The 19,587-nt window shown below is 35.2% G+C and overlaps 4 protein-coding genes across 8 annotated transcripts in view; 1 reads left to right on the top strand and 3 right to left on the bottom strand.

The window, feature by feature from the left end:
* The window catches only part of LOC125064884 (E3 ubiquitin-protein ligase HECW2), a 103,463-nt gene extending 89,893 nt beyond the window's left edge, over positions 1 to 13,570 (top strand). For 2 of the 5 annotated variants that reach the window (XM_047672182.1, XM_047672181.1), the window contains exons 11-16: positions 6,167 to 6,364; positions 6,572 to 6,838; positions 9,363 to 9,528; positions 9,683 to 9,895; positions 9,971 to 10,137; positions 12,431 to 13,570. In XM_047672182.1, coding sequence (XP_047528138.1) covers positions 6,167 to 6,364; positions 6,572 to 6,838; positions 9,363 to 9,528; positions 9,683 to 9,895; positions 9,971 to 10,137; positions 12,431 to 12,689 — 1,270 coding nt within the window. In that variant the 3' untranslated portion in view covers positions 12,690 to 13,570. The remainder of the gene's footprint in view (positions 1 to 6,166; positions 6,365 to 6,571; positions 6,839 to 9,362; positions 9,529 to 9,682; positions 9,896 to 9,970; positions 10,138 to 12,430) is intronic. The other 3 variants (XM_047672183.1, XM_047672184.1, XM_047672185.1) reach the window with 3 other exon arrangements.
* A 444-nt stretch (positions 13,571 to 14,014) lies between these two features.
* LOC125064885 (plasminogen activator inhibitor 1 RNA-binding protein-like) lies at positions 14,015 to 15,990 on the bottom strand. The gene has a single exon (XM_047672186.1). It carries the CDS (start codon positions 15,815 to 15,817, stop codon positions 14,630 to 14,632), a length of 1,188 nt encoding a protein of 395 aa, XP_047528142.1. The 5' UTR covers positions 15,818 to 15,990; the 3' UTR covers positions 14,015 to 14,629.
* Positions 15,991 to 16,732: 742 nt separating this feature from the next.
* On the bottom strand, positions 16,733 to 18,091 carry LOC125064761 (glutamine synthetase 1, mitochondrial-like). The gene has a single exon (XM_047671963.1). It carries the CDS (start codon positions 18,005 to 18,007, stop codon positions 16,805 to 16,807), a length of 1,203 nt encoding a protein of 400 aa, XP_047527919.1. The 5' UTR covers positions 18,008 to 18,091; the 3' UTR covers positions 16,733 to 16,804.
* An 89-nt stretch (positions 18,092 to 18,180) lies between these two features.
* LOC125064785 (glutamine synthetase 1, mitochondrial-like) lies at positions 18,181 to 19,428 on the bottom strand. The gene has a single exon (XM_047672011.1). It carries the CDS (start codon positions 19,426 to 19,428, stop codon positions 18,241 to 18,243), a length of 1,188 nt encoding a protein of 395 aa, XP_047527967.1. The 3' UTR covers positions 18,181 to 18,240.
* Positions 19,429 to 19,587: the final 159 nt, after the last annotated feature.

Here is a 19,587-nt window from a genome sequence, read left to right as displayed (position 1 = left end):
GCAATAACGTTTTCTTGTATGACTTTGGAATAGTTTGCACCGATAGACCCCTTCCCTCTGAACTTGCCTACCACACAACCGTGCGCCCAATTATGACATGCAAATGTAATTTTAATTACAATGTTTTAAGGAGATAATTTAATTAGATTATAGTTGAATAATAAAGATTGTTTCACTGACCGCGCTCGTCTCTACGGCAACGGACGGACGGACAACACGATTATATATGTATATATGCAACCCATTTGCACAACAATGCTCGCGTGGCTAAACATTTTTAACATTGTTTTTGTAGATTATCTGTATGTCTTTGTTAACACAATAAATACTTTATTTATTTTAGATTACACATTCAAGGCCGCAGCGGCTAGGTCAAATACATACGGTAATGGATAATGATTATTTAACTACCTAAATATAATGAATACCATTAGGTAATAATGTCAGTTTATGATTAGGTTTACATTTATGGGTTCTTTTAAAATTTCAACATCCTTGAATCGGAGTCCCTATTCGTGATGTTAATTAAACTCGAATACTTTGTTCCTTAATAAGATGAAATTTTTGATTATTTATGTCTAGATGGATTGTCAAAACTTGCGTTGAAAAATATAGTAGCCAACTGCAGCTAAGTACACCCACACTAGTAAAGTAACGTGTCACGCACACCATAATAATAAAGTTGGCTTGTTTGTTTTCCTTCTTTTGTAATGCGACACTCTATCCATATATAGATATAATTTAAGCTTTCAACTTAGTTAATTATTATGGGCAAGTACGAGTAAGAAGATGTATGATATATAATAGAAAGATAAGAATAATACATAGAAACAATGCAATAAATAATAAAAAGGAACATTTAGTATTCGTAGATTCAAATACAAAAAGCAATTAAGAATTCAGAAGTTCGTATAAAAACAAATATATATTTGTATCTTGTATTCTTTAAAAGTGAAAAGCGAAGTATTTAATTGTAAGAATAAAAAGTATATAATATATGACTCATTACCGTATACATATGCCGTATGTCAGCTGAAACGGGCACAATGACGTGGGAGGGACACGGGACCGCTCAACCCTGACCGCCGTGTAGGTAGACAGCTTAATTACACGTTTATTTATAGTTAACTATATTACAGTTTCTAAACGCTAGTCAAAGGCAGATTAACTAATTCGGCTTTAACCTGACCGCTCATTGGTCGCCCATTACGTCATCACCTACCACTGACCAATGAACATTCAGATTATCTCCTAATTAGTTGATTTCACTATGATCATCGTTTTAGAAACTGGAAGTAAGTTTTCAATATAAAATTTGTGGACTTGATTAATTTTACTCATTATATTCATAATATTTAATTATATAGTGTACCCATACCTAATTATATTATGAAGTAGCTATCGGGAATTAAAAAAATATATAACTATGAATCCATAAAACCTTAACGAATTTAAGTTGCTTTGTTATTTACGATTTTTTTTAATCAATAATTATGTAATTAACGCTGTCACTACAATACTCTTCAAGAGAGTCGTTTAAATGTAAATTTTGTTTATCTTCAATTACAATGTTGGATACTATGTACCTTTTCTAAACTTTAATTCGTCGTAACCTCGGAGTGAGGAGTAATTACTAACTAATGGATTTTTTCTAGGTAAATTTTACGTATTGCATAGTCAGTGAAGTCATTTCAGATGGTACGAAGCTTTATTTTAAAAACGCAGACAAGTAAAATTTGAACAATACATTTACCGAGTCGAACGAAAATTAGCTATGTGGGTAATTTAACCAAATTATACAAATGCCATTGAAAATTTCAGTGTAATTCGACATGTGGCTTCAAGGCTTCCGTTCGAATGGTTCCATACAACAATAACCCTTTTGTTTTCTCGTTAGCAATGGTCTTAGGAAGTAATTTAGCAGAATATTGGGCACGTATTGGTTTCCATTTTGTGTGAGGTCGGAGCAATGTCAACGCTTAAATTTTAATATTGCTTCAAATATTTACGTTTTATTTTAAATATCTTAAGGCTACGTTGGAAAATTAGATTGTTCTGTTACAGTTGAATGCGTTCTTCGAGAGAGTTCTATGTTCTGTCTTCGAATTTTAAATTGATAATTTTGTTATTTGTAATTTGTTGAATATACTTTTGTGATATTTTACCAAGACATGACAACTTTACAAACTTAAAATTGACGGCTTATCGTTAGTAATTACGAGAAGTCCCCAGGCGAGGTAGTACTAAATAACGTCCATCCTGTAGTCATTGATGAAACTTTACTAGGCGTCGAGGGCTTCGGGCGAAACCTTATTACCGGTAACATAGGATTATCCCTTATTATTGCTCTAACATTAACTAAAATCTTTTACAAAAGATTGGAAAATTCTGTGTTTTTTTTTAAAGTTGTCGTATTTGAAGTTTTGTTCCTTTCGTTCGTTATATGTAAGTTAGGGCACGCAAAAAGTAATGTATCCGTTACGCAGGTGTTTGATTGATATCGTCCTTTGTATAACAGAACAACCCTCTTCCTGCCAGCGTTGCGGTTAACCGTTTTAGTGTTCCACTTTATGTAAATTTAATTCCGGTATTATTTTCAAACGTGAACTAAATATATGATATAATTGTCGTGTAATAAATTAGCAATGAATTATATTACTTTGTAAAAAATATCTTTTAAAAGACATCAAAGATCTGTTACGTCATTAAAATATTAATCTATCGGCTCCATTGATCGTCTAAACACGGCGCGCTTAATTAAATTACAACCACAATAGTAGAAAACTCACCGTCATGTTCGACCAGGCGAAGAATCAAGACGTCAGCTTCTCGCATCGGGCGAAACGTTATCTCCGAAACTATCACCCTTCCTCTGCCTCAGGCCTGTTCGGACACCTGTTGTCTATAAGAATAAAATTTTTAAGGAAATTTGTTCTTTAGTTAATTAGAAATAAGTATGTCTTTAGCGTGAAAGCAGGGCCGTGAGCACGGACGCGGCGCGCGTGCTCTCGGCCACAGGGAATGCCTCCTATAGTCATTAACTTTTGAAGATTGGTGGCATCACAATGATATATGTTTGGGATGTGCCGGATGCTTATGTAATGACTACAGAGAAGGTATTATTATGAATACGAAATTTTTTTTTAACATTCTGCTGATGCTGGCTATGGTTGGATTGATTTTATTTAGAAGTAAATTGGCGTACAATCATTGCCATATTTCCAGGAAATAAGACTTAAAATTGAAACACATTGAAAATTTAAAAAATAGCAGTAGTAAAAAAACTGTATAGAACAACATCATGGAAAACAGAAAGCAGCTTTGTTTCTCGCTCGCTGACGCGTTTTCTCAGCGAGCGCTTAACAAACGTACCACCTCGTTTCTAACGACTGCCGAGTAATATCTGAGAGCGAGGCAATTTTAGGTCATTCCCATCCATCGGTGTCGGGAAGCGGCCTTGCGTTGAAAACGCACGCGCTTACGAAAGTTCGTTGCTTGTTATACTTTGTAGATACGTTGGAATTGAAAATATTCCTCACATTTATAGAATTATATAAATGTCGCTGAAAAAACACACATCTTAAAGAATTTATTATGTTGAAAATTAAATATTACATTGGCTTTATATTTGCTATAAGATTGAGGAAAAATAATTTAATTTTAAATAATATTATAAAACAAGATCATTTTTTGCAACTAATAAAGCGCTTTAAGCTGATGATTTACGACATTAGTATACCGTAATCATTATGGATGTGATTCTCAGTTTTCCAACGGAGCCATAGTTATCTCGAAGAATAGAAATAATAAATCATACGATTTTAATTCGTCGAATTGTTTGAGGTATATGTTCGGTATTCGTTTTGTTTTGTCTACATTCGTTGCTATGTTACGTAACAAGTTTGGCCGAAAATGTTGGTTTAGATTTTAAGTTAGCTTCTGACCTACATACACTATACTCAATTCACCTTTTAACCTTTTGAATTTGTATTGAAATATCTCAACCTTTAATTTTAGTTTTATTTTTTATTTACAACTAGATCGAGAACTATAACACTGATTACAATTCCTGCATTAGTGTGTATGTTTGTTATACCCAACAAGGCAAGACGTCGGGCTGTTTTTTTTGTGATAATTTTTGGGCTTATGCAGAATATTTTATTCAAGAACAATACACGCGAATACGATTGTTATATAATAAGGTTTGTTACAAATATAATAATCGAATCACAAGAAAAAATATTGACCGAAATTTGTTTACGCAGGGCTCGTTAGATGTTAACGTTGGATGCGCGCCAAGACTTGGGTAACGATAAATATGATTTCTGGAATGCGTTGCAATGTATCAGATACAAACGCGTCTTGAACACAAAAAAATTTAATGCAAATTTAGATTTATCATTTTACAAAGTGATATTTACAAATATGTACTCATATTCATTAAATTGCTGTATCTTTAGTTACTTCGAAATTCGAAAACATTTTGGAGAAATCCGAGAAATCAAAAAGTCCAATGACATCATGATTAACATAAAGGTTCACCTATTTGTATTCCGGAGAATTGAATAAAATATTTACAATGGCCTGTTTCAGAAATTATAAGAAATCTTGATGATTATTGATTAGGTTACAGAAATACACGTGGTCAGATAAGCAATCTAAATATATTTTATGTCTAACGTATACAGTTTACATTATTCTAATTACGGCATGTTGAACACCGGCAGGGCGGAGCGACATTAAATCTTTCCCAAATCGATTATAGGTTAGCAACGTAGACCTCGCTTTGTCTCTGTCTAATGTCGACTTTCCTTTCATTTTGGGCAAGTTATAAGGTTCATCGTACTTTGTGGACATTAGTTAGGACTAGCTTTGCCCGCGGCTTGAATCATGGGCTCAATAAAAATAATTTGAAAGCCAAATTTCTCGGAATAATAAAACTGCTCTGACTGTTCATCATGATATAAATATCTATAAATAACGGCATAAAAAATAATTCTTCGTTTCTCGCTATCGATATTATTTATTACTTAAAAATTAAAACAAACAAAGTTAAAATCCCGAGTCCGTACAACGAAAGTGTTTTCTGTCAAAATTCTGTTGCTCAGACTCAGAAATATGGCAATGTTACATTCTCGTGCGTCGGTAAGATTTTGGTTTTATCAGAATACGAGGTGGGAATAGAGTGCGGACACACGTGTGCACGTCTGGACGATAGATAGATATTGGCCGCCGTTGGCAAACTTCGTCCAAGTTATAGCTTCTTATTAAACTAACAAAGAACGACGGAATCAGACAAACATAGTAAACTTAAAACTATACCTAATCTGACATTGGTCCTATTTGGTTATCTCAAATAGTATATACAGTCGATTGTTCCTCTAAAATTGGCGACGCTCACTATCAAACAATGTAAGGTGCGATTTTCAATGATACTTCCATTAACAGGACCCTTTGACTGTTGTCTATAGGTAACTAATATGGAGCTAACGATTTCAATGAATCATTCGTAAAATGCTTATTAAACCATACGTTTGTGAATTATCATTTTCCTTGTCGAAAGTGTTGGAAGATGTCTTAAGTCATTAAACATTAGCCCAGAAATAGATTAATGATCTTTACTATAAATGAAGATTTCGCTAACATTCACCGTGATTATAATATTAATACTCTTCGCTCTAGTAAACTTGGTGAGATAAAAAGCGCATCCGTCCGTACATCCTTTTTATACATTGTAGTCTTTATGGCTTGAGTATTAAGGAACAAAATGACGTACTTGCTATTATACATTTACGGATGGTGCCCATTTCGGTTAAGGTTATGTGAGAGGCGATGTGCGAAATTAAAAGTGAAACAATAAGGTGTCTTCGTTTTTTACGAATGTCCGACGAAAGTGAAGTTTTACATTTAAATACCATATAACTTTTAATGATAATAACATTGAGAAAGTAAAATCTCAACAATAGTCTATTCGCGGCAGATCTGAAAAAGAAAGAATAAGTACTTATAAGAGTTTCCCAAAAAAATATTATAGTCTAGAAACTCTTAGTAGTCAGTATGGTCTAGCAAACGATAGATCCAAATATTTGTTGCCTATTCGGCTATATTGTTACGTGGATTGAATAAAAAGATACAACCGTTATATATTGTCTTTCTTCTTCCGCAGCCTGTTCGAACAGGAGATTATGAGCTACGTGCCGGCGTCAGGGTGTGCTACAGCTGAACCTTCGCCTGCGGCGTCACCGGCCGCCACGCGGAGCACTCGTGCGCCTGCGCCTCAACGACGAGACTTCGAAGCTAAATTACGAGCTTTCTACAGGAAGCTGGAAAGCAAAGGCTATGGACAGGGTCCAGGAAAATTAAAGTGAGTTCATTTAATAATAAAAAAACATATTCACTTTAAAGTCAAGCATAGCCGTGTCATTATTGAATTGACGTTGTTTTAAAATAAACAACGAAGCATGAAATATTTTAAATTCGCTATTGCTGTGATCAAAAATAAGTATAAATAGTCAAAAACTAGTAATTTTCCTTTCTTTACCTTAATAACCTATTCAATGTATGTTTACAGATTACATATTCGTCGGGATCACCTTCTAGAGGATGCATTTAGACGTATCATGTCCTGTAGCAAGAAGGAGTTGCAGAAGGGGAAATTGTGCGTCCTCTGGGATGGAGAGGAAGGCTTAGACTATGGAGGACCCAGTAGAGAATTCTTCTTCCTCCTATCGAGAGAACTGTTCAACCCATACTATGGATTGTTCGAGTACTCCGCTAACGACACCTACACGGTGCACGTGTCCCCGATGTCGGCCTTCGTTGACAACCATCATGAATGGTAAGATTTGATTATGGGTTAAAATATATAACCGAGTCATAGAAAATATCAACTTTTGTCTTGGTTGTTACTTTCGTAGGAATTTTATCAATGACTCCGTACTTCCAAAATTTACTTCAGAGATTATTTAAGTATTTGAGATAATATTTTCCGTATAACTAAATAACTTGACAGTTTAATCGATAACAAATATGTTTTAACTATTTTGATAAGGTTTGATGTTTTAAAAGGCTATTTAAACTTTATCTTAAAAGCATAAACCACGATAGCCGAAAAGCCGTCAAAACTCGATAGGCGCTTGAACACTATATATTCTTTAACATGGGCCGTGTTACACTGCGTGTAGGTATTATACTTAAACAGTATTAGTAACAATACACAATCACAGCCATTACAGATAATAACTAACAATCAGTACAAGAATAATACGATTAGGTTGCATTGTCCCTGCAAATAAGTGATGTTGACACGGAAAGATGTACCTATTTATTGTTTTTTTTTTTTTAATTGTGACATAAATTATTCATCCGAGAAGAATGTTTTTTTTTAATATTTAAATACATCATGAAGCTTAATACAATTAATAATTTATAAATCAATAAATGAATATATTATTCTTATTTTTAATTATTATAAATATTTTTAAAATTTGTATTTAAAAAATGATGATGAAGGTGAATTGAAATTATTCAGTAGGTATGTAAGTCAATAAGTCAAGGCTGTATTATCAGATTAGGTTGATCCTACAAGTCACGCCCATGTTATAAATACCCTATATTACGCTGTTATATGATAAGAAGATTATTCTATTGTTTCGCGTGATATCATGATGTAACACTAAAGATAGCAAAAGGAAAAACTTCATTTGAAAAAAGAACTGATTTTAAGCACTGAATGGCGCTGTATTGTGATTTTTTTTATAAATGGAATGGAAATTAATTTAAAATATAGATCAACAAAAACATGGCTTGCGAAAAAGTCGTTTATTCCGAAATTTAAAAAAAAAAACACATCGACGCATTAGTAAAATATTTTTGGCTGAATATTTACTTACAATATAAACATTTAATCCAATAAAATATAAGATTAAATATACAATTACGATGTACTATTCAAATATAGAAAACAATATCGTTTAACTTTTATGGTAACGCTAACAACCAGTGACAACCAGTAAACATTCAGTATTACGCAAGAAAATTAATGAAAACGGTACAAAAACATTTAACTGCAAATAGAACGCATTCAAACGAGATAATAAAAGAGAATATAAAAACATAACGAGGTGACTAGACCCAGACCCATTGATAAGGTTATATACATTTTATATCGTAATATTTCAATTAAGACAAAGAGGTCAATGTACTTTTTTAATCAATTATGGTGCGTTTTAATTGTCATTCAGAAACTATGGACTTCCGTTCATTGTTCGTGGTGTTCGCCGTCGCGGGACGGTATGGGTATCGGTTTTTAAATCTTAAATAATATTTTATTGTTTACGGCTAGTGGCTATACAACCGATGGACAATCGATATTTGTAAATATCTACTACTATAAATGGACATCGTAATCGACGGTAATAATAAATTACTGTTATGCATTATAATTTATAACCGAAACTTAATCAGCTTTTATTCATTCATTAAAATTTTTATTAAAATTTATTAAAAATAAAAATATATATTTCTACTGTTTCATACTTATCATGTAAAAATACACATTAAAAGTGTAAAATAATTATGATATAGCAAATAGGCTTTTGTTTGTAACCGATAAAACGCAACAATGTAATTCCAATAACATTGTAAGCTATTTTGTATTGTCTTTATTTATTTTTCAAGTAGCAACACTGTAGTCATCAAAGTGCACTTTACAAAGTTATCTGCGATGTTTACCTTATCTATACAGACAGATAGAAACGTTACTTTTAAAACTCCATTTGGTATCCTAAACGGTTGTATCTTATCTAAAACTGTTTGTATAAAAAATTAAAGACAAAATTGTCAGAAAAAGAAGATTGATACATTAAAAACGATTAATATAATTTAAATCACATTCATAACCTTGAAGATCCATTCTTCCATAACCCACGCCATGTAGCGTGTCCGCGTATGTTTTTATAAAATGTCTCAAAAATCTCACGTTACATCCAATATTTAGTTACAAACAGAATAACTACGAACTCACCGAATCTCAGGTGCTTTTAAAATTTTTTGCTCACCTGTCACGCTTGAGTCGCTTGATATTTATGTGAAACTAAATCTCGGTTGTGTCGTTTGATTCAATTGTGACGCCATCTTGTTATGTATTGTCTTCTATAATTAAAATGGCGTTTTTGTTAGTGTTCCAGTATTTTTTTAAACAATAAACAAAACAATCGATGGTCGGTCGTTATTTTTTTTAATTATATCTTTCGGAACAATAACGTAACGTTCCAATAAAACTTTGTTTATATATTCAATAGATGTTAATGATTTGTTTATATTGAAGAATGTTTTTTATTTAATACTTATTTCGTTGCCAGGTTCCGCTTCTCCGGTCGCGTGCTAGGCCTGGCTCTCGTCCACGGCTACCTTCTCGAAGCGTGGTTCACGCGTGCGCTGTACCGCGCTCTGCTACGTCTCCCGCCCGCGTTAGAAGACGTGGACGCGCTGGACGCGCAGTTCGCCGCCTCACTGAGATGGTTACAGGTGAGATATCTTCACCGGCCACATTAAAATGATTGTACATTCGATATCAATAAAAGTAATATTTACATTTTATAGTAAATGGTAGCTTTTAATAAAATTCAAGCTCTCGTCTATCGTCATGACGATAGGGTTCATAAAAATATTGCGCGTGCAGGCGGCGCGCTGCGTGTCGTCGCTGGAGCTGACGTTCGCGGTGTCGGAGCGGCTGGCGGACGGGCGCGTGCTGGAGCGCGAGCTGAAGGCGGGCGGGCGCGACGTGCCCGTCACCGAGCGCAACAAGAAGGAGTACCTCGAGAAGCTCGTGCGCTGGCGCGTCGAGCGCGGCGTCGCCGAGCAGAGCGAGTGGCTCGTGCGCGGCTTCCACGAGGTGAGCCGGCGCGCCGCAACGGACAGTACAGATACAGTCGAGGTCTCGAGTGTCGCTAACGACCCGTCCGCGCAGGTGGTGGACCCGCGGCTGGTGGGCGCGTTCGACGCGCGGGAGCTGGAGCTGGTGATCGCGGGCGCGCCCGAGCTGGACGTGTCGGACTGGCGGAACAACACGGAGTACCGCGGCGGCTACCACGACGCGCACCCCGTCATACTGTGCTTCTGGCAGGCCATCGACAGGTACGTGCGCCTTTAGATATCCTACGATGCCTTCCCGACTGATCTTAAAGATTAATTTCCTGCTCAAAACATATTTTACGTTCACGCGTGCAGTGTGTGTACAAACAGATGCACTCTATCGTAACGGCCTTCCGATACATGAGACCCAGCTTGCTAGTTAAATGTCTGCATGGAATGTTAGGACACTTCCACGACTAAACTTAATTTGAAAACGACATAATTAATGTCGGTTTATTTTTTACTTAAAGCAGTCATTTTGTAATTCAGCAGTATAATCTAAAAGCACTTTTTTCCAATAAGGTTTATATATATGTATATATATACATATATATTTCAAAAAAAATCTAGTAGTAACATTTATTAAGCTTAGTTTAATAAACATCGTTTTATAACGAAGTAGACGTTTCTAGTAATGTCTACCTGATAAAACCACTAAAACTATAAATAACCAACCCATATAAAATATATATAATCCAGAAATATGGAATCTCCACGTAGTACTAAGCAAAGTCACCGTGGGTACGCTTACGTCTTTTCTAAATGCGCATCGGATTTGAATGCGGTTTTCATCAATAAACAGATTTATTCTAGAGGAAGAATACCTGCATATTATAGGAGAGAAAAGTCGAGAATTACAACTTTCCTAGCCGAAAAAAAGCAAGAATTTTACTTTTTGAATTTGCTTTAAAGTAATTACAAACCCTTAGCCGGGGCGGGTAACTAATACTAGTATTATGATATAAAAAGCTGCGCTTTGCAGTCTCACCGTCTTGATAATAATCGACATATGTATCAATTTCATTTTCTTTTAAAACATAGCGTTTGTAAATTGACATTAAATATAAATTTATTATAAATTCATATTATGAACAAGGTGACCCCTCTACAGGATATATTAAAAATATAAATATCTAATTTTATGCTTCTTCTTTGATAAGTATAGCATGAAGTTGTGGAGTTACTATTTTCATGCAACCGGAGATTTTGTTTTAACTAGAAACTACATTTTCTACAATAAATCTGTACCGAATAAAATAGTGTTAATGCTAATTTCCTATTTATTTATACATTTTACTAGTTTCCCCCGAAACTGCTTGAAAATGGACATACGATATTCGACTCCCTCTTCCCTTTCGCGTCAGGTGTGACTCAGAATGAGGACTCTTTTGACGCTTGTTTTATTTCATTTCCACATGTAAAATTACCACGACCTTAAAAACAGAATTGAAAGAAACAGTCAATTGTTATTTATTTAGAATATATTTTATTTGAATTATAATAATTTGGCGCAAATTAAAGTTAAGCATACACACAGACGGTTGTGTAGAGTGTGTGGCAACTACATAAGTTATTGTGTTACTCAGTTCAACGTACAACATTCCGCCAGTTACTATACTAACGATATAAGATTAAAAAAGTAGGTACTTTGTAACGTACTTAAATTAAATCACGTTTGAAAAGAAGTTCTAATAATAGAAGAAAATGAGGCCATTCAATGCTCGTATTTTATTTCTTGTTTACGAATGCGTTCCATCCAACACAAGTGTTTATTGCGATTGGTTAGTTATTTGCGCTGACTTTGATTTTAAGTTGTTATCGAAAGTAAACGATAACCTTCGCGTATAAATTATCGCAGACTTCGCACTGTCGCCGTTGCAATGACCCGAAACTAATATAAAAATATTTCCGTATATAATAAAATTTTATCTCTCGAATAAATATATTCAAGTTGTCTTAGGAACTAACAGAAAAAAATTATTTGCAATAAATGTTTATTGAAGTTACGTGATAAAATATTTTTGTATTATTATTTAGCATTCGTCGTTTTTTAATACTTCAGACACCAAATCGTTTTACATAATTTATGTTATGTATTAAATTTAACCAACATAATTCAAATGCCTTAAATAATTTAAATTATTACATATATGTTAAACTTAAAGGAGATAAATGTAGACTGGTTTCAGTTACCAAAATACTTCAACGTGGGTACGACGCCCACGCGTATTAAATGATGAAACTTGTGAAGTGTATTCCCATGCGTAACAAAACTCGTATGTTTTATTTGTAGCATGTCTAACAGGAACATATAAATGCAAAGTAATATTTTACTGTTCCGTGCTGATAAAAATTACTATTTACTTATTACTTTGAATTACAAATAGTAACAGGATGTGGCTAACCGAGTCTGATATGGACATTTGAGAACATTTTTGTAGGAAACTTTATCTTAAAATATATACTTTTGTAATGCGATAAAAAAAAGTATAACTTATAAATATCTTTGTTCCAGATTTACGAACGAGCAGCGACTCCGACTCGTTCAGTTCGTTACGGGCACGTCATCGATACCCTACGAGGGCTTCTCGGCTTTGCGGGGTTCTACGGGCCCCCGCCGCTTCTGCATCGAGCGCTGGGGCCGCATCGAGTCCCTCCCGAGAGCCCACACCTGCTTCAACCGACTGGACCTGCCTCCCTACCCGACGCTTCAGCTCCTTCACGAGAAACTGCTCCTCGCTGTCGAAGAAACCAATACCTTTGGAATAGAGTAAACCGTCGCTTCGGTAGCGTCCAGAGTATGTCGTGTAAATGGGAGCTCTCGTTAAATCTAATCAAATTAATATAAATGTCGATGTTGATTGTAATCCCATTAGTGGCTGTAAATTGTCAGCGACTTGTTGTCGATGTAAATAATAGTCAATTGATTGTATAGTTGAGGAACAAACGGAGATAGTGTTATACCTATTTGCTATATGTGCGTAGTATGTAGGTGTGCCAGACATGTAACAATAAAGCTAGCCACGTATCTATCGAGGTTTGTACTTTGTAAACGCTTTTATTGTAAGTGAAGTATATTGTGGCTGTGAATCGGGGCTCAAGTCCCATATTTAGTTATTACGCTTTACGTCACTAATTTATAATTTTTATTAACTATCTAACTTGAACAAAGTCCTATTGGTTTACTTCCATAATGATCGATGTGACGATGATGTATTTTAAATTATTGTAATAGACGAAAGAAGCGATTGTCTCTCAATGCTCTTTATTTGGCTAAAACAGAAGCTATTAAAATTAATGAATAGCACTACCTAGTCAGCTAATATAATTATATGCTTATAATAAAAAAAACTGCAACAGAAATCATAATATTGCTTGTTCATCCCTGTAGTTACTCTTACCTATTTATGTAATTAATATAATAATTGACATATGTGGATGTCGTGAATTATTTTGCTAATATTGATGTTCCTCAGTTATTTATATAAACATAAAATTTTATTAACTTAATATGATCGAGTTACATGCTCAAAATTATTATTATAAAGTATTAATTGTCATGTAATGCTATTATGCAGATGTAACATCTTACTTTGGTTCCATATGTAATGTAAATACATTATTTATTGTTTTATTTGTGTAAATTACATTGTGTAAGTTTATGTTTATTTTTGTAAGTAAAAGTTCTATTATGTTGAATATTTAACTACTGTAGAACATTGTTTTATTATGAGTATATTCTAAGTAACTTGTTTTGTGTGGAAGTGATCAGATGTGTCAATATACAATATTACTTACATAACAATGTGGTTTGATTTCAATATAGTAATATATATCAGATGTATGTCTACTGAACCCAAATGTATTATGAAAAATCCTTTCATCTAATTCTAAATCAAATTATCCCATACTGACTTGTCTACACAAATTCATACCTCACTGATGAACTTGCTACTAGCATAGACTAACAGTAAAATTTTATAAAACAAATTAACTTGGCTTTTGCAAGGAGGAGGAGATATATGAGAACTTATACAAATACAGTAATAGGAATAATAATTCAGCAAAAAAATTTGAAAATAATAACAAAGAAGCAAAATTCACACATACAAAATGTTTATTTTTCAAGAAGTTTGTGTAACAACAAAATCAACCTTGTTATTAAAGACCTTATCTTTTAAACATTTATAACTATTTACAGTTTTAAAGTCTGCACCTGTCGACACAAACTCGTGATACAAAATGCAATGGGTTATTTTCTTCACAAATGTAATCTAAGCTAAATTGTGACAGAGTTAATCCATTATTGTCACAGTCTGCAAGTTGTAAAACTTATTGGATATAATAACTCAAGTTAAGTTGTAAGCAGATGTGATTACAATACAAGCTACTGTTATGATAGATTCATATATGCGTTACGGTCGCTATGTGTTTGCAAAATTAAAACAATTGTCCTCCCCCTCCCTTACACCTGAGCATCACCAGGAGCTCATAAGAGAAGTAATTCCCCTTTTTTTTAAAATTTTAAAACTTTCTGCACATCACCCGTAGGCTACGACTGTATGTCAAAAAATTACTAAAACTCAATGTAATATAATACACACCTTTGTAAATATTTTGTATATTTACTTCAAAAATAACGGTACATACAATTTTTAATTTGTATCTCTATCGTACTTTCAAAAGGGGAGAAGAACGGAGACTCACTGCGAGTCTAGCTGAGAGAGGGGAAATCCTTGTTGTCGTCCACCTTAGGCGGTACAACCTGGTTGCGCACCACCGGCCGCTCCTCCACTGGCGGAGGCTCCTCACGTGGAGCCCCACGGCCACCGGCGCCGCCAGCGCCACCACCGCCGCCTCCGCGACCGCGTCCGCGCCCGCGCCCGCGACCTCCTGTGCCGCCGCGCCGCGAGTTATCATTGAACGTGAACTCGATGCCGAGCACGCGCTTCTGTCGTCCGACACGCTGCGGGTAATCTGCGATGTCGTACTCCTCGTCGCTCTCGTCATCTTCTCCACCTTCCTTCTTCTTCTCCAACAAGACCAGATTCTTCCACTGGCTCAAGTCTTCACCCTCACCCGCCTTACGTAGGTTATACTGAGGAGCAGTACGCTGAGCGTTACGCAGCGCTTTGTACTCGTCGAGTGTTAGCTCACGCGGTTCTTCTTCTGCAGGAGGCGCACGCTCCGGCTCAGGCTGCTGTCCGTCCCCAGCGGCAGCGGTGTCCGCCGGTTTCTCTTCAGCGACATCACCTTCGGATCCGGTTTTGTTCAATTCGTCTAAGTCGTCCTTGATCGTGCCCCAGTTGTGGGGACCGGCCCCTTCACGTTTGTCCACAGGCTTAACACCCGTTTTGTCAGAGCCCGATCTCCTGTCAAACTCACGTTTTCCGCGGCCGTCGTAACCCGGCCTGGGCCCACGTTGCCCGTCACGTGGTTCGCGTGGGGGCCTAGGTCCACGGCGTTCACCTCCTTCAGGATTCTCGCTGAAATTACGTCGCTCAAAGTTAGGCCTTCGGTCACCAAATTCACGGCGGAGGGGCCTAGCGCCCTCCTTGCCTTCAACGGCTCCGTTTTGTGGGCGCTCTTCGCGGCGTCTCGGCGGTGGACGTTCTACGTTACGATCATTTGTTCTTGGAGGACCCTTGGGTTTTTGTGGTTCGCCACTTTTATTTTCTTGAGACTTCACATTTTGAGTTTCCTTGATACCCTTCCTCGTGACGACACTGCCGCCCTTAGGTTTGATTTCAGGTTTACCCTTATTTTCTTTTTCGGCCTCTTTGGTCTTTTTTTTAAGCTCTTTCGCTTGCTCTCGAGCTTTTAACGCATCAAGAGGATCGGACTCATCGTCCAAGAAAAGAGCATATCTATTATCAATTCCCACACCGTAGGAATTCTCCATTATGATCCTCTTGATGTTTTAATCACACAAAAACTAGATGTTAATGGATTAATTTCACACACTTAGTAAGGAGACATTTTGTCTTATTTTATTGATTTCATTTAATATGGCGGCCAAACGAACACACTAATACGCCATATGACGGCAAGAATAGAGAAAAGAATGAAAATGGCCGCACTTTAACTTTTTAATGTCTATGGTAAACATTATTGTCATAGATTCCATATTGTTTTCTTTATATTTCTCGATTTGAGGCAAAGATACTATGGTATACGGTAACCATAAAGTAAAGAAATGTAAAATTATTTAATGAAAGAAATATATTTTAAACATTTTAAGTAATATTCGAAACTCAATGAATTTAGCTATTGCAAAAATGATGATTAACTACAGCTTATTTTAAGCCGTCAACATTTGACATGTTTGTAACTTTATATTTTTTAACCTTTTCAATAATAATAAAAATGTACTTTATTTAATAATAAAAAATGTCAACCAATATTAAATATATTGGATGAAATTATTTTTATTAAATTATTATTGATTGTAGGTACATAACTTAAAAATAAATACTAAAAGGTAAAAAAACGATACGAGATCAATAATTCACAAATCCTGGTACCATATATAATTACGTTATATGAAATAAGTACATATAAGCAATAATAAACAGAATTTTTAATCCTTAATGCAATATGTTTAATATTCATATTTTTTTTAAACTTTTAAAAAATAAGCCAGTCTTTGAGCAAGGCATAAGAGTACATATTCCCAATAATAGTTGTATAAATAATAAAGACCAATTCTTGTTTTAAGTATTTTTAATAAACAAACACGGAAACTTATTACAATATTCAATAAAAATAATAATAATAAAATAATTGTAAAAAATAACATCAAAATACATGTTTAAATATTTTTATACCTTTAATTTGATATGACAAAAATTGCTGAGACGGTCTCGGTACTATATCCTAACTTGACAACTTACTTACATTTATTACCTCCTTTACCACCTCCTGCTGATCCTAAGCATGTATCCATCAACAATCCACAAACGAGGTAAGGATCGCAGTCTCCAGCTGGTCGTCTATCTTCCATGAATCCCTTTCCTTTTTCCTTAATATTTCTTTGCAGACGAATAGAAGATTTTCTATTCGCAATTCCCCAAGAAAACTTATCGAATGGAGCAGTTTCAAATTTCCCAGATAAACGCATTCTGTTGGTTAATTCGTCGTTTCCATAATTCTTCATGTGTTTCATATGATTTTTTTCCAATCTTTTGATACACTCTTCGATAAACTTATAGCCACCATCCGAACGCATTCTTTTGGTACTAAAGTTGTGATGCATGCCTACTCCTGGATGTTTCGGTCCCATAGGCTTGGGATGATAAGTAACTACTACGCCATAATCTTCAGACACTCGACCCATTATGTATCTTGACATCCACATATCATCTGGTGCTTTAATTCCAATAGTTGTACCAATTTGCCATTCCCAGCAAGCAAACATTACTTCGGCGTTAGTGCCTTCAAAATCACATCCAGCATATAAGCAACACTTTGTATGAGCTTCACAAATATCCCTTCCAGCTATGTACTTTGCTCCAATACCACAGTAGGAAAATTCATAATTGACAGCGGGAAAACCTCCACCTTTAGGCCACCCTAAGCCCCAACCATCCATATCTAACATAGTATACTCTTGTTCTAGACCGAACCAAGGTTCATCTGCTTTATGATGTTCACAAAGATCATTGCAGAATTTCCTATGGTTTGTAAGAGCCGGTGAACCATCTCCCATGTAAACTTCACATAGAACGAGTACATGAGGTTCTAGTCTGAACGGATCTTTATACACTGCACATGGTTTCAAAGATGTGTCAGAGTTAGAAGTGGTAGCCTGGCCTGTAGAACTGCCGTCGAAAGCCCATCCGGGTGCTGCATCAGCGCTGTGAGGAGTGCAATTTAAAATTCTATCTTTACATCTCATATTTATACCTGATCCGTCGATCCAGCAGTAAGTCGCCAAAACCTTGTTACAGGGTACAGGTAATCTTATATACCTATCCATAACTTTTTTATTCAGTATATGATTAATCGATTGTTTTAGCATGTATCTTCTCGGTAAAGAAAGCAAATTTGTATGTTTTTGCAACAAAGACAAACACTTTACTAGGCCTTCCATTTTTTGTAACAATCTAATACTTTTTTGTTAAAACTATAAATTTATTACTTTAAAAAAATGTCCTCAAAAGTTCTGTACTGAAATCCTTTTAGTGAACATGCTTAATTTAAAATGAAATGACGTTCATGAAATAAAATAACGTTTATTATAAAACGAAACGATATTTTCCAGCCAATAATATCAGCCAGTATATTAATAAACAACCGCTTTGATTGAAAAAATTCTAATAAAAATTAAAGACAAGTTTCAGCTAATAGGGCACAAACTCTATAAGGATCACAATCACCAGCTGGTCTTCTGTCTTCTAGAAAACCTTTACCTTTCGCCTTAACACTCTTTTGGATTCTAATCGAGGCACCCCTATCTGCTACTGCCCATCTACACTTATCGAACGGTGCCGTTTCATGTTTTCCGGTTAATCTTTTCTTGTTTTCTTCTCCATCTCCAAGACCGTAAGCCTTTATATATGTATTATGATTATCGCATAAAATTTTACAAACTCTTTCTATTTCAGCTATGCCTCCTTCCTCTCTCATTTTTTTAATGCTGAAGTTGTGGTGACAGCCTATTCCCGGTTGATCTTTGCCCATTGGCTTAGGATGGTAGCTGATAATTGTACCAAAGTTTTCAGCTATTCTAACTAATAAATAACGTCCTATCCATAAATCATCTGCAGCTTTGATACCCATTGTTGTACCCACTTGATATTCCCATGATGCTTTCATGACTTCCGCATTACATCCTTCATAATCCATGCCGGAGTAAACACAAGCATTTGCATGACATTCTACAATCTCTCTTCCTGCAACATGTTCCCCGCTGCCACAATATGATAATTTCGACGTAGTTACAGGAAAGCCTCGACATTTTGGCCATCCTAATGGCCATAGATCTGTATCAAACATAGTATATTCTTGTTCAATTCCGAAACAAGGTTCTTGGTCTGAAATTTTACTTAATACATTTGCACAATGTGCTCTGTGGTTTGTCACAGTTGGCGTCCCATCGCCGTTGAATGTTTCACAAAGCACTATTACATGTGGGCTCTTGCGGAATGGATCTCGATATATACTACAAGGTACTAATATGGTATCAGAGTCCTTAGTTTTAGCTTGACCTGTAGAACTTCCATCGAATGACCATTTAGGAACCATTTGTAGGTCGCACGGTATTTCATTGATTATTCGATCTTTTGAACGCAAATTAATTCCAGTACCATCTATCCATACATATGTTGCAAACACTTTGTTTTTTGGTAAATCCAAATTGGTGTAATGGTTATAATATATGTTTATAGGTGTCTTTAATTTTGTTACACCGGACGTAAAATTTTCTTGAGACAAATTACGTAACTGCATTCGCATAACAGAAGATATTTTTGTAAAACTTCTATTGAACAAAATAATTTTTATAATAGACATTTTTATACTAAAAGTGATAGTATCCAAAAATAAAAAAATCAAACCATCTAGATGGTTTTGAAATTTCGAAATCTAGTAAGTTGGAGTATTTTAATCACCAATTAGAAATATATAAATAATATATAGTGGCTAATTTTTTTGGTGGCTATGACTATCATT

This window comes from Vanessa atalanta, chromosome 6 (assembly GCF_905147765.1).
Source record: "Vanessa atalanta chromosome 6, ilVanAtal1.2, whole genome shotgun sequence".
Taxonomy (NCBI): domain Eukaryota; kingdom Metazoa; phylum Arthropoda; class Insecta; order Lepidoptera; family Nymphalidae; genus Vanessa; species Vanessa atalanta.
This window is presented reverse-complemented; position numbering and strand designations above follow the sequence as displayed.